Source organism: Trichosurus vulpecula, chromosome 3 (assembly GCF_011100635.1).
Source record: "Trichosurus vulpecula isolate mTriVul1 chromosome 3, mTriVul1.pri, whole genome shotgun sequence".
Taxonomy (NCBI): domain Eukaryota; kingdom Metazoa; phylum Chordata; class Mammalia; order Diprotodontia; family Phalangeridae; genus Trichosurus; species Trichosurus vulpecula.
In genome coordinates, this window is record NC_050575.1 from 341,462,877 (window position 1) to 341,479,243 (window position 16,367).

General features: G+C 34.3%; 1 protein-coding gene across 8 annotated transcripts in view; it reads left to right on the top strand.

Annotated features, from left to right (window-relative positions):
* Positions 1-16,367, top strand: part of NRXN1 (neurexin 1) — a 1,448,730-nt gene that overhangs the window by 1,201,358 nt on the left and 231,005 nt on the right. For all 8 annotated transcript variants that reach the window (XM_036751791.1, XM_036751793.1, XM_036751799.1 and 5 more), the window contains one exon: positions 2,153-2,324. In XM_036751791.1, the coding sequence (XP_036607686.1) occupies positions 2,153-2,324 (172 nt within the window). The remainder of the gene's footprint in view (positions 1-2,152; positions 2,325-16,367) is intronic.

Consider the following 16,367-nt stretch of genomic DNA (forward strand, 5'->3'; position numbering starts at 1 on the left):
CTTCATGACAGACATTTTTTTCAAAGCTTCTTTGTTGATATATTGTAGGTTAGATTCATAATGACATTGCCCATGGAAGCTTTTTGATCCCCTTATTATATTTTAGTTTAGCTGTTCCATAGGCTTCATCCAGAGATGAATCATTTTCACTCACTTTTGACAAATCCAATAGTGACAAACCTTTTACTATTACTTTGGGAAGAGAGACTTGTTGGTTCCAAAATCATTTCTGTAAAATTTTAACCTGTTTATCATGGGCTCTTAATTGTTGAATAAAAGAACTAATATTTAGCCTCATCAGCTGTAGGTTCAATGAAAGCAACCCTGGTACAACTCCAGTAATAGAAAAATGGCGGAAAGATATATATATATATTCATGTATGTATGTATGTATGTATATATACATACATCTATACACACATACATAGGTATACACACACATATACACAGGCATACATATACACATGCACACATGTGCATGTATATACATATACATATATGTATGTTTATGTGTATATATATGTGCATATATCTATATAGATCCATATAGATACACACACACATACGTTCATACATAAGGGCAGCTAGGTGGCACAGTGGGTAGAGTGCCAAGTCTGAAGTCAGGAAGACTCATCTTCCTGAGTTCAAATATGTCTTCAGACACTTACTAGCTTTGTGACCCTGGGTAAGTCACTTAATCCTGTTTCTCTCAGTTACCTCTTCTGTAAAATGAGCCAGAGAAGGAAATGGCAAATCACTCCAGGGTCTTTGCCAAGAAAAAGCCAAATGGAGTCACAAAGAGTCAGGCACTACTGAAACAACTGAAAACAATAATGTACATACTTATATATGTATATAGACGTGCCTCAATTTATCCCCATATGATATCGATCTCAAATAGGATATAACAAAGTTAAGAAGTTAGTTTTAAACAGAAAAATAATCAGGCTATCATAATATTCCCCTCCCTAAAAGATGGATGTGGGAGTGAATGGATGAATTTCACTAATACCCTTTTTGTTTCTAAATCCAAGAAAGCAAACTTTATTTTTCTATGTCAGATGTGAAATGTAAGCACGTGGCTTTCTTCACTCAAAGTGTTTTGATTTTTTTCTTCCATAACTAAGTGATAGATAACCATATTTTTAATAACTCTCTCATAGTTCTTTTATGTCACAGAGAATGACTGACCTAGATCCCCAAGGAGATAGGGATAAAACATGAGGAAATTAACAAAGAGATGGGGGAGGGGAGAGTGTTGGCATCAAAAAGGTTAAGGAGAATGCTCTACTGAGATGAAACCACAAGAGTTTAGTGGGCCAAAGTAGTTCGGGTGAACCTACTGGCCTCTAGCAGTGGTTGAAAGGATGTGGGAGCTCAGCACGGAGGAGGTAAAAAAAAATGCCATAGGCATTGCATCTGCCTAAGAGACAAATACCTCCTTCATACTCATTTGCATCTGTGTAACTCCATATTTGGGAAGAAAGACCATTGGACTGAAAGTCAAGAAATTTGGCTTCTTATGCTTGTTCTCTGACCCTGAAGAAATCACTTTGCTTCTTTGGGCCTCAATTTCCTCATTTCTAAATGATAGGGTTGAACTAGATGGTATCTTAGTTCCCCACCAGCATTTGATGGTTCTACAAACAATGACCGCATTGCCCACATTTGTATATACTTAAATAAAAATGGAGTAAACCTATATAAGCCCTTACTAGTTAGGTACGAATAAATGTGATTACTCTAATTCCACCAGCTATTAAGAAAGATAATTCCAAGCCTTATTTTTCTTACTGTGGAAATGAAAGAAGGACATGAAAGGTCCTATGTATAAAGTCCATGAAAAGATTCCTGTTTACTCTGGCAGTCGTTCTCCTCAGTGGGAACCTCTGGGAAAAGAAGGCAAATTAATTCCCTTGAAAGTTTCTGATTTGGAATATCAATTATCCATGAAAGAGATGCCCCAGACTTAGCAAAATGTCAAGAACCTTATCTCCATGGCATGCAACTCTTCAGAAGTGAAATATAAAAAGAAAAGCTGTTGTTGGAAGCACTTTGTGATACACCACACTGCATATGTGTCATTCTTATCAAATAATAACTAATTAGCATTACTTCCTTCTGATTTCCTCTTCTTTCTTCTCACTTCTAGCACCAGGGAAAGATTGGAGTTAAATTTAATGTCGGAACAGATGACATCGCCATCGAAGAGGCCAATGCAATCATTAATGATGGGAAATACCATGTAGTACGTTTCACGAGGAGTGGCGGTAACGCTACGTTACAGGTGGACAGCTGGCCGGTGATCGAGCGTTATCCTGCAGGTAAGGCAGTGAATATGTATGTGTGAATGACTTTATGAAGAAAAAAATAAAAGACAACAAACACTGTTTTGCGTCCGTGTCACCAAATTCCGGATATTCTGAGAAACCATCAAATACTTATTGCAAAGTTAGAGTCATTTGAATGTAATGCTAAGCTAAACTGTTCTGGACACAGTGTATAGTAATGGCATTGCATGGGGAAACTGAAGGCACACTTTATCTTCTGTAAAATTCAAAACATCATTGAAATCAGAGAAATGTAAACCTAAAAGACACAATGTTAAAGCTTTTTTTATTGATTGTTAAACATTTAAACATTAAACAAAGGGAAGGTTTTGACAAAAGTAATAGAGTAAATTAAAAAAAATTATTGGGAAAATATAAAATGTTCTCTTGGAGGAAATGTACCTATTATTTTGATGCAATTGTTGAAAATCACAAAACATTAGGGAAGGCCACCGATCAATGGTGAAAAAGCATTTAACTAATTCATAATTAGTTAAAAGTAAATTTATTTAAATGCAATCCGCACTCTTTGTCACACAGCCACTGTGTTCACAGGGAGTGAGTGTTCACTATTACTATTCACTTCACATGTAAAATGTACTTCTTGTTTCAAATAAGCACTGGGTCAGAATTAGTCATTTGAAAATCACCGTGAAGCTATTGACTAAATTTGTTAGCACCACACTATTAAAACAAAAGCATTGTTAAGCAGAAATATAAGCAAAGGTTACTTTTAGTTACACATTTTCTGCCTCTTTAAAAGCCCACCTAAGCTACCATGGCCATAGTGCATTTAAAAGAAATAACTTGAAATATCTATTCAGAGAGGATTAGCATTTGATTTCAAGGGTCTCCTCTCTCATGCTTGAGTGCAAATTCTGCCCCCTCTTGATTCCCTGCCTCTCTCTTAGACAGTATAATCAAATAACAATTCACAAGAATACACACAGAAGAGAAATAAACTTATTTAAAACCAAAGTGAAAGAAAACAGCTTTTAAAGTCAAAATTATAAAGCTGCTCCCAGGAACCAGCCTAATATGCCCAGGATGATCAAGCAGGATGATTTTTTTTTTTACTTTGTCTAGGAAGTTAGTTAAATAACTAAAATCACTTTGCTTTCATACTATAATCAATATGGTACAGGCTATAAGAAGAATGATTTAAAAACCATCTAAACTAAGCCAGAATTAAATGTAGTTATCTGAAAAAAAAATAAAATAAATAATGTGCCATATATTTAGAAACTGGATTTTCACAGAAAAATAAGGAGTTAGGCAACCTTTGTTACCCCATATATTTTTTAAAGAAAAAAGGGGAAAAATGAAAGAACAGAAGAGAAAGATTACTCTGGAGAGAAGAAAAGGTAATGTCAGTTGAAATTGTTTGTCACATGGTAGTTTGGTACCACTAATCGTGCATAGGGACCCACTGGAACCGAGGGATGGCTAGAGACTCTATAGACTGGAATAGATTTATTTATATATGATAGCTAGATGGATATAAAAGTATAATTTCAAGGTAATTATCATTCTAATTCTGTGGATAAATGGGAAATAATAATGGATGCTGGCATACACAGTAGAGTACCCTTTAATCAAAGCCTTATCTATTTAGGGCTATAGCATATGTTAGGCTATTTATTGCAATTGTTTTTTGGAGAGATATTCCAAAGCAGGGGAGGAATTGTACTTTCTCATCAGTTTCTAAACAGATCCCAGGGTTCTACAAATTGGGGATCATTAGGCACCCCATCAGGGTATTTATGGAAGTGCTAGTGACATATTTTCTGTAATAATATTTAGTAGTACTTAACAGAGCATCATTTGGTTGATTAGTAAAACCTTACATTTATATGGTCCTTTATACATATTATATGACTTGATCCTTACAACAACTCTAAATTCTACTCTTTTTATCCCATCTTGCAGATAATGCAATTAAGGCTCAGACAGTTTAAGCAACTTACTTAAGGTCACACAGATAGTAGAGATCTAGAGTGAGATTTAAATCCAGCTCTTCTTGAGCCCAAGTATAGCATTCTGTTCAGTATGCTCTGCTTAATTCTTATAAAGAAACTAAGCTAGGAACTTTGGAGATACAAAGTGTAAGAGGCACTACCCTCAGGAAACTTCTATTCTAGATGGAGATACTAGACATCTATTGTTTATACATAAACACATGTAAAGAACTTCAGTGAGCCAATATCATTATTTACAAATATCAAGATAGTAATGAGACAGTAATTATAGAAAGCAAGCTTAAAAGACATTCTGCTTGGGCAATAATATAAAGTCAAATCTGAATAAAAAATTTACAGAGTTTCTGGAGTTCATATTACAATTTTCTAGAAATAGCATTTTGTTGTTGTTGGGGTTTGTTTTTAGTTTCGTGCTTATTAGTGAGAACCAAGATACCACTTCAGAAAATGGGTTTGTGGTATAACTATTTTTAGTTTGCTGATTTGTCATTAAAAAGACATTGTTACACTTTGGAATGGGTTACTGAACTGATGCACTCAATACCACGTCCTCTCATCAGAGGGCAGGAACCAATGAACAATCTTCAGGTCTCCTTAAAGTGCTTGCACTGAAAAATATAGGTAATAAAGGTTGAAATTAGCAATTAAGTATGGCACTCAACCTTCCATTATTGGGCATTGTGGTAAGCACATTTATATGAAGCAATACATCTGGCAACTCCAGCGCGTCTTTAATGAAATGTGCCCAAACCATTGACCAGTGGCATTATCCCTAATTGTCTGGAAGGCTTTCTTACAGCAGCTAATTGTTATGAGTAGATTTTATTCTCTTTGGAGTATAAGCAATGCTTCTATAACTCAATAATCCTCACTTGTAGAGTAAACATGAAATTTTCTGAACAGCAAACCTGCTTTCCTGAGCACAAATTAAAAGAGAGAATATGTCATGATGCACTTACAGATGAGGAGAAGCTCTTTCTTGGCATTTATCATTTAAATTCTAAGGCAGAATGCATCACTAAGCCCTGATTTGGTCCTAATTAGAGTTCCCTAGTAAAATTTTTGCTCTGTCAATAAAAATAGACCTCTTCTCATAACACTAAATCATGAAGTCTAACATCATTTTGGTTGCTATGCTTAATAATTTCTGCAGATAAATCACAGTTAACATTTCAATATACCTCACAGCTTCTAAAAGAAAAAAAAGAAAGAAAAAAACCCATCATGTAATGTAGTAAGAGGAAACTTTTGTGTTCCACACCACAATATTGAATATGGTCTTTCTGTAAACAAGAAATCAAATTAACAAATATTTATTGAGTACCCACTATATGTAAAGTTTTGGGGGTCCTAGGTACCTCGTGAAGGTTCAGTTGGTAGAGCATCTCACTCAGAATCAGAAAGAACTGAGTTCTGAACCTGACTCAGAAACTTACTAGCCATGTGACACTGGGCAAGACACTTAACCTCTCACATCCTCAGTTGTCTCATCTGTAAAATGAAGATAATACTAATGCCAGCCTCAGTGTGTTATTTTGAGGACAAAATGAGATAAAAAGTATAGTTTTGAAAACCTGAAAGTACTATATAAATATTAGGTATTGTAACTACTTAAAGCACATTCCTTGCCGCCAGGGAAGACACAGTCTACTTAAGGAGAAAAGATATAAACACAAAAAGTTAAATAACAATAAAAGCAAAGGTCTAAGAATTGTTGTGATGGATTATCAAATGGGCAGTGGAAATCCCAGTGGAATATAAGATCTTTAAGGCCAAAACTATTTTGCTTTAATCTTTACACATTTAATATATTTTTATATTTAATTTTATTTAAAATTAATTATTTTATTATATTTATTTAAATTTAATTTAAATTTATTTTATTTAATAATTTTACCTTTACATCTTTAATTAATATTGAATTTGTCAAACTTAGGCAGGGATTGTACAGCTCCAAAGTCTGCTATTAGACACTTAGTGTTTCTTGAATTGAATTAGGAGCAGTAAGTACTTTCAATTTAAAAGATGAAGAGATCTCAGTGTGCTGGAGTGCTCTAGGAAGCATTCATTTAGAAAGAATGCATTGATTTGGGCTTTAAAGTTTGAGCTGGATTTGGATCCACTGAGATGAAGGAGGAAATCATTCCAAGCAGAAAAACTCCACACATGCTAGTGAAGTTCAGGAAATGCTTCTTTTGTGGCTAACTGGAATCCCTACCTCTAAGGTTTGGCAAGTGCAAGTTAGTTTGGAAAAAGTTTTCTTTTTAAAGATATTAAAAGGGTTAATTTACAAGTCCTAAATCTGTATCTGTATGTGAAAGATGGTAAATGTTCTGAGTCTTTTCATAAAGGCTCTACTGTGGGGGTGGGGAGTAGGAGGCAACCAGAGTGATATTCTTGCCACATAGGTCCTGTTTGAGGAAAAATAGGGATGTTGATTCCAGAGAAGAGAAGACCATGAGAGCCAGAGATTATCATGTGGAAGAGATATTATCTTTGTTCTACTTGGCCCCAAAGGGCATAGCTAGGACCAAGGAAGTTAAAAGAGACAAATTTAGATGATGTAAGGGAAATGTTCCAAGCAGTTAGAGACCTTAAAAAGTGGAATGGAATATTTTCAGTGGTAGTAGATTCTCCTTCACTAAAGATCTTCAAATTAAGTAAATTAACACATGGAAAGCATTTTGCAAATTTTAAAGTGCCATGTTGATGATGATGATGATGATGATGATGATGATGACATGAGTTTCATCAAAGGCTTGATGATTATTCATTGAATCAGTTGCAGAGGAGATAGTTTTTGAGCTGGGGTCCACAAAAATCTGTGGATAGATTTCAGGAGGCTTATAAACTGAGACAGAGAAAAAGTATATCCTTATTTTCACTAATTTCTAACTGAAATTTAGAATTTCCTTTGATTATTTAAATATATTCTGAGAAGGGATTCACGGGCTTCACCAGGCTGCTGAAAGGGTGCATGATACACAAAAACTTTAAGAACACTTGGCCTAGAAAGACTCTTAAGCCCCTTCAAATTCCAAGATTCTGTGACTTCTGTGCCATTTATCATCTATTGATGTCCAAGTCTAGGCAAATTAAATTATAATAACATTAAATACCCATTAAGTGCCAAACATTGTATTTAACACTGAGAAGACACTAAGGAGACAAACTCAGTTCCTGCCCTCAAGAAGCATACACTCTAATAGGGGATGCAACACGTACACATGTTGGGTGCTGCTGGGTACTGGGTGACTCAGTAATTAGTCCTACAGTTAGCCATTTACTTAGTTAAATTGAAAACAGATAGGATAGAGGTAGCAAATCTGTCTCTCATAGCACTGTAGAATCCAGGATTTTGTGCTTTGAAACCTAGCCCATTCCTTTCAGTTTATTGGTTTGCAAGTTGCTCAGTGAAGTTCCCATCTTCCCACAGCTATTTAATGATGGAGACAGGTTCAGAGCCCTATTCTTCTGGCACCTTATTTCTCTATAATTTCACTCTCCTACCCTGGTTGACATGTGAATGAAAACATGCCTTTAGATTTAACTTTTAATAATGCCATCTATCACTTACGTACATTGTTCCCTATCGGACTCTGTTGTCACTCAGGGGAAAAATATGCATACACATATCTGCAAACACATATTATTCTTTGGAGATTTCAGGAGGTGGAGGGAGTACGGAATATCGCATACGTGCATTTATGTAATGGTTTTCTTCAATTCCTAAGACTTTATAGGATATCAAAACTATTGCCTGGTATTTAAGGAGCCTGGTAGTTATTGCATTGCTATGCCTGTTAACTTCCAAATCATATTACTGAAGTTGAATATTGATTTTTCCTGACTCGTTTTAGAAGTTTCATGAGAATAAACCATAAAGATGAATGGATTGCTACTATATTGGTGTTCCAACAGCACTAATAGAGCTCCTCTACCTACAACATTTTATAAATATACAGGTGCATATTTTAGTCATTGTTGCATGACTAGAGAGACAGAGGAGGCTAATGTCCATAGCAGAGAAGAACTGTTAGAAGACTTTTATAGTTCTAAGGGAAAGGATGGCTGCATTTAGTTTAAAAGAGATCCCATACCTTAGTTAAAAGTGTAGATGAAATTATACAAATATATATGCACACATGTAATACATGTATAATTTAATATGTGCATACATAATACTTTACATATAGATATATCAAATATAGATATATGTATGTTATACATGTAGAAACTATAGAAAACTTCTATGAACTTAAATTTAAATTAGATTTGCAGACAGGGTAAGACAGACATGAGTTTTTTGTTATTTTATTTTTCATGGACCCTCTATATGTATTTTAATAAAAGGACCTAAGAGGGAAAAATCAAAGCAAACCAGCAAAAACAAATTTGCTTCATCCTTTAAGGTTAGAGTCTAGTAGTTCACTAGGTAAAACTTTTTCTTGTTCCATCTTCCTGGAATACTTTTCATGCACCATCACAGAAAGCTTGTTTGGGAGAGCTACGTTGGTGATTACCTTGACAACCTGTTGTACCAGAGGCTCTCATTCATTGAGATACATTGAAATTCAGTCTTGGTGCCTAAGGTACTCATTGATTATAAATTGGACTACTTTAGAAGACTCATTAGCCATCCATCATGAGACACTATCTGCCTTGCTACTTTGCCCATACAGTGATAACTTCAGTATGTATATCTTAGACAGACATTGAAAATGAGCAATGAATTCAGCCTAGAATTGAGTAGAAAGAAGACAGGGTGTGAAATTATGCAGGTCTATCAATGACCCCAATCTTCTTCCTGAAATCAAAACCCATTTTTAGTACCAATATTTTTTTCCAGTGATGCATAAAATTTCTGAAGAGTCAAAAAAACAGTGGGGAGATGTACAAGGATGTAAATAGGTTGCAGAATCTTATGAATGGTGAACCGTGTGCATGAGGCAGTATCAATGACATCATCAAATAAATATACAACCAGAAAAGGACCAGGGCTGGTGATGTAACAAAAGTGAGTGATGCTAGCCCATTACTGCAAGAATAATGTCACAGGATGTCAAGAGATCTAGTCAATTAGATTAGATCTAGCCCTTTGGGTAGATCTCCTATGTAGGATTTATTGGAGAATAAGAATAAGAATTTGACAATAAGAATATGTATATAAGATGTAATTTATACCATTAAAGAGAATATCCACAATGATGAAATCATAGATCTATCAGAGCCCAGAAGTACTTTCATATCCATTAGCAATCAAATAATCTTTAGGGGATCCTTGTGATTTCATTGATATAGGGAGTTCACAGTGAGAAAATTCCCTCTAATAATTCTATAATTTACTATATGTTCTTAGAGGTTAAGTGACTTGCCAAGGGTCACATTGAAAACTCTTGAAATTAATCTTGAAATGTATTAGCTGTATTATCATCAATAAAGGAAAAAAAATTGAGATAGAAATCTTTACATCCTTTCCATATTTCATCAATATTTGTTTTTATCCTTCCATTCTCTTGGTATGATTTGTTAACCAGGACTTGGGCTAAATTTTCTGTAAACTTCCCTTCTTCGCCCACCAACACTTCTTGCTACTTTATAAAGCAATGCTGCTGAAAATCTTCCCGATGATCTACCATAAAATTTTGCAAGTGAATTTATATTTTAAACTAGAGTTGCCATTGGCTATCATGTCTTTCCACTTGTCCAGAAGATGAAGTGGTTTCTAGATGAGGCATTTTCAAGATTTTTTGGGTCTCCTTATCATGGCAATTGCTTTTCATTATTTAAACAGTCATGGGATATGGTGATATTCTATGATGATAGTGGTTTCTTTGTTTCTCATTTTTAGCATAAGTGACGTGTTTAAGTAAGTATGTTTGGAGTTGTTTTAATTGTACCACATAGCTTCTAATTTTCATTCTTTTCATTTGGTATTGAAATTAATCTTTCCTATAACAAATCGATAACTTCAATACACAGCTGATTCAGAATTACTTGCCACTTCAGAAATAAGTAACATACTCTATTATCAATTTCATTTTTGTGATTTTTTTTTGGCTTTTGCCATATTAGTACCTGTCAACCATGTTCTTGAAGAAATAATGGCTTATAATATAGGTCATATCAGTTTCCTCATGGAATGTCTCTACCCTCTCATCCTCTTCAATGCAAGTTTGTAAGGATTTTTGTGGTTATATCTTCTTTGCTTATCCCTATCACAAGCACTGCAATATAAAATCACCAAATGTACCATGAAATGATAAGTGTTGTCCTAAAACCAACCTCACTAACATCTTTATTTGCATCTCTGAATAGAATCTTTGAGCCACCCTTACCACTAGCTGCATCTTCCTTCTTTTATTTTTATTTATAGTTAAGGATGTCAAAAATCGACATAGATTTCCATGGCAAAAGAATTCATGACTAAGTAAACATCCTTTTCTTACTTATCAAGGCTGATCCTTAGAAAAGAGATAAATCTATTGCTTAGGGGTGACTTTATAACTCAATCAGAAACCAAAAAATAACCCAATAAAAAGTGATAGCACAAAACTCCAAGCCATATTTTAAGCTGCATTTCACTGAAGAGCACATTACAACGCCAATCAAATGTATGTTTCAGTTACTTTGAGGGCAATAAAATTATCTTGCTTTAAAACTTATATTTAAATTATGTTTCTGGCTATTTCCTCCTTACAGGATTGGTCTTGATTCTTTACCCCTATCTATTCAAATCACCTTAAAATCTATCTAACTATCTATCTATCTATCTATCTATCTATCTATCTATGTATTTTTTCTGGGTTCTTCTCACGAGAATCAAAAAATCAAATGAGGATATCCCTCAATGATCCTCAATGATCAGAGTCTTACACTAACCTCTTTGGTAATATTTTACAATGTAATCCAAGAATATTGTAACACTATTCCTCTAAGACTTCAAACAGATTGTCGTTTACCCTCCGCATTCCCAACATTGTATAGCAGCTTAACTTATTTCTCATGTGTATTAAATTTTGGGATTTAATTCCCAGAACTTTGGAACTAGAAGAGACCTTAAAAATTATCTAACACAGCCCCCTTATTTTGTAATGGGTGAAACAGAGACACCGAGAGGAAAACTGAATTGTCCAAGGTTATGGAATGATCTGTGGTAGAACTGAGACTAGGACCTGCTGTAGATCTCCTTGTGCCCAATCTACACAATGTTGTCTCTTGATGAATGATAGAATGGTGAAGTCAATCCATCACTGAAGCTATGATGTTCTTCAGACTAACAGAATGTCAGAGCTGGAAAGGAACCTTAGAGACGCTCATCTAGTGAGTGATATTCCCAAGATCAAACAAATAATAAACTGATTCCTTTAGGTGTAGTATCTTGCTACAATTTTCTTAATATAAATGAGATCATATTTATAAAGCACTTAGTGCAGTGCCCGGCACATAGTAGGTACTTTAAAAATGTTTATTGTCTTCCTCCTTTTTGTAAGATCAATGATATAAAATGTCTTTAATATTTCATTTTCAGATCAAGGACTCAAACAGTAAACTGAAATTCTAGTAGTTTCTTCCATATTTGTGACAATTAATTGCCCTCACTTAATGTAATAATTAATTGTCCTCTTTCAAGGAGCTTAATGACAAAAACAAAGATCCTGTATACACCAAAATATGTATAACAGTATTTTTTGGTGATAACAATGAACTGGAAACAATGTAGATGCCCATTATTTAGAAGAATGGCTTAAAAAAGTGGGACCTGAATGTGATGTAATACCACTGCTCTGTAAGATATGATGAACATGAAAAATGCAAAGAAACTCAAAAAGGATATTATGTGAACTGGTACAGCATGAAGTAAGCAGAAGCAAGAAACAATATACAGAATAAAGATAACAACATGAGAGAAAAGAATAAGAATGAAACAACAAAATTATAATGAATGAACTTGTCCACAATGAAAAGACATAAGAAGACACTTCCCCCACTTCCCTACAAAAATGGGGTATTATAGGTTTGGAGTATAGCATATAACATTAGCTTTTTTATGATGTTAGTTAATTTGACCCTTTTTTCTTTATCTTTTTTTTATTCTTTATTGCCAGGGATGGCTCTCTCAAAAGAGAATAGGGAGCTACAGAGATATATAGGGAAATGTGATAAAAAAGGAAACATATCAATAAAATTATTTTTAAGGATAGTTCATTGTCCTCATTGAATTCAGGAGATAATAGATACCAAATTTTCACACAATGCAAAATTCTCTTCCTGAGAGTTGAGAGAGAATAGAAATTTAACTGTGACCTAAACTTTATAAGTTCACTCTGGAAAATGGAGTTTTAGAAAACTTCAAATACCTTTTTAAACTATTTTGTCTATTTTAGTAATTTCTATAGTTTGGAAGCTCCAATTTTCCATCTATGCCAGTTCTTTCCAAGAGTCTTTTGCCTTTATAACATTTACTGTTCAGCAGAGGAAATGGAAATGATCATGTTCCCAGCATAGGTGATGAATCTTTTTTCTTAATAGTTTCTTAAGTCCTCTGACCCCTTCTTTCCAAATAAGATTCTTATTAAATTATCAAAGAACACTTCCCTTCTTAAGAATGATTTTCAGTACTAACTATGGAAAGAAATCCAGCCTCATTTTGTGATTTGTCCATCATTTAAAAAAAAAACCTACCGTTAAATAAGGTTAAAAAATGTTGTCCTTTATTCTTTTTCCTTCTTCACTTTTTTTAATTTTGAAAATACTCGATCATGCTTCTTTACATTACCATTACTTCTCAATTAAGCCTTCCTCACTGAATCCTCTCTTGTATAAAGAAAAATAGTTAATCATAACAAACCGACCCAGCCTACCATATTTTATAGGATATGCAGCATTTTATACCCTTAGTCTACTACTTCTCTACCTAGTAACAAAAATTTAGAACTTAGAGGGCCTTAGAAATCATCTAGCCTAACCACCTCATTTTACACTTGAGGAAACTGAGGCAAAGAGAGACAAAAATGCCTTGCCCAGGGTCACACAGACAACAGACAGCAGAACTGGGATTGGAATTTGGATCTTCCAACTCCAAGGCCACTTCTCTCTCTATCACACCATAGAGGAAAACATGTTTTATCATCAATTCTTTTGAATTGAGCAAATATTACATTAATCTAAATTCTAATGTCTTTTAGCTTTGTTTTCCTTTATATTATTGTGGGCATTGTGTATATTGTTTTCTTGGTTCTGCTTTCTTCATTCCTTATTAGTTCATATAAGTCTTCCTTAATTTTCTGAAATTTCTCATATTCACCATTTTCTTATGCAATTATATGTGAGTAGATGTGTTGTAAACATATACATATATCTATATGTATATGTACATATACGTGTGTGCATTTGTGTGTGTGTGTATTCCATAGTTTATTCAGCCATTTCCCAGACAATGGGAACCAACTAATGCCATAATTTCCTTTATTCCAAAGTCAATTAACAAAAATTTATTGTATGCATTCTATGGGCACACCTCCATACTTCTGAAATTCTAGTCCATTCTTTACCTCAACTCCTTATTTTGTGGTTAGGGAGTAAATTGATGTTGGAATTGATTTTCTTGCAGCAAATAGAATCGATGTTTGTACTGGAAATAAGGGAGACATGGAGCCAGGAGACTCACTTAGTTCTTTTTAGTCCTCATTCGGCTGCTAATTTCCTGAGCAGCCTTAGGAAAGTCACTTAATCTTTTTGGGCTTCAGTCTCTTGGACCAGGTTACAATAGTGTTGCTGTACAGGAATTTGTATTTATCTTTAATTTTAAAAGCTGGACTAGAATAAGCTTCAAGATTCAACGGGGTGGTGGCATGGCAAGGGGAAGAGAAACAGGCAGAGAAGAGAAAGAAGGGAAAGAGAAGGTCATAAAAATAATCACATCACCAAGTACAGAGGGATCGGAACCCTACATTTATGAATTTCCTAACTGAAGTATGTAATTTCTATAGAGAAAGAGTTCTTTCTTAACCTTATCATAGCCTTTCTCTCTTAGCCCATGTCCCTTCTGTGTCTGAGACAAGGCCTTTTGTAGCATTACGAATTCCAAATCCTGAAGTTTCCCCATAGTCAATTTGCTTTCCTATATCTAATAATGAAATTCATATTATCAAGGTTCAACAGATGTCTATCGAGTACTTACATTTTTTCATGGAACTGTCCTGGCCTACAATAAATTATTGGCATTATATACCATATGTCTTTTAAATGTAACAGCGTATTTTTAGGCTCTATCTATATAATTCTCAGACTAGCTTAGCACTACACTAAAAGATGTGAAGATGGTACCTTTAGGACATGAGTATCTATTAAATTAACAGTTTTGAAATTTTCCATTATCATTTCCACTAGATAACATAGAGCTCTCTAGCTGGCCTAGGAGTTAGAAGACTTGAGTTTAAGCCCTTCTCTGACACATGCTAGTTATATGACTGGGAAAATAACTTAACCTCTTGAAAATCTGGACAATTCTCTAATATTATAAGTTACAGTGTAAGTAATGACCCTATCGGTAGAGGGAATGGACTGTTCCAATGAAATAACAAGTCCAGTAAAAGAAAAGTAGGGGAAAGATAAGGAAAGGAAAGGAAAGATAACCTCTAAAACAATGTCTGTGTAGAGACCATGTAGTTCCAATTCCATATATGTGTGTATGAATACATGTATGTATGTGTGTATATATATATAGACATATATACAGTTGAATCCTCATTTCATATATATATATGTAGTTTTATAGATATATCTATAGTTGAATTCTCATTCGATGTATATGTGTGTGTGTCTGTAGTTATAGTTAAAATGTTGTTGTTAAGACACTGGAGTAGTTCCAGCTCATTTTACAGAGGACGAAACTGAGGCAAACAGGGTTAAGTTACTTGCCCAGGGCCATACACTAGTGAGTATCTGAGGCTGGATTTAAATTTATGTCTCCCTGATTCTAGGCCCAGCACTTTATCCACTGAACTGCCTAGAAATCTATGTGTGTGTGTGTGTGTGTGCACGCGCACGCACGCACGCACGTCTGTTTATACATATACACACATACATACACACATATATGTTTATACATATACACACATACATACACACATATATGTATATATATATATATATATATATATATATATATATATATATATACTCTATGAAATTCACACACACATAGATATTGTGTCGTGCTAAATGCTGGAGATTTAAGATGAAAAATTTCATCATTCCTGCTATCAAAGAGCTTATAATTTAAGAAAGGAATTGACATATAAAAATAAACATTATAAGGCAGAAGTGTAATAAGTATAAAAGAGAAAAGATGTGCAAAAGTGCCAAGAAATGTATAAAATATTATGAAAATACCAGGTATTCTTATTAAAGAAGCTCAGTCTGGCAATAGGTATCTTAACTTTCCAAATATTAAGAAACATAGTCAGAAATATTTTTGTTCTCTTATCACTTAAACTAGTAGCCTGAATCCTAAAACTACCATAGAAATTCCAGAAGGGACTATACTTATCGTTAGTCTGTCGAGATATTACCATATACAGTCCCCATGAAGCCTTTCCACTGGATTTATGAGACATAAAACAGGAAAGAAGAGAACATTTAGTTTCATTTTCCTAGCTAGTGTCAACTAATTGATAAGATGCTACAATAATTTTTCAGGGTCACCTTCACTGGGGCATTTTCCAAGTCCAGGTGTGGTCATAAATTCACCTTCTCATTATTCCTGCTGCTCAGCTATTGAGAAGTCTTAGGCTATGGTACTTCATAGGTAAAAGAAAAATCCAAAAAAATAGGAAATCAAGGTAGTCGATGAAGGCAAAATTATTTGTAGAAAGTTTAGATTCTCTAGGCCAGGCCTGTGCCCGATGTCCTTGGTGTTTTGGTGGGTATTAGTGCTATCATATTAGCTCTGTAAAAGGAATCCAGGTGAGTCTGAGAAATATTGTGGTGCTATGTTCCAGTTCACCAAAGCCCAAGGCCATTAGAATTTTTAAGGCAAAGGAAGTAAGAGAAT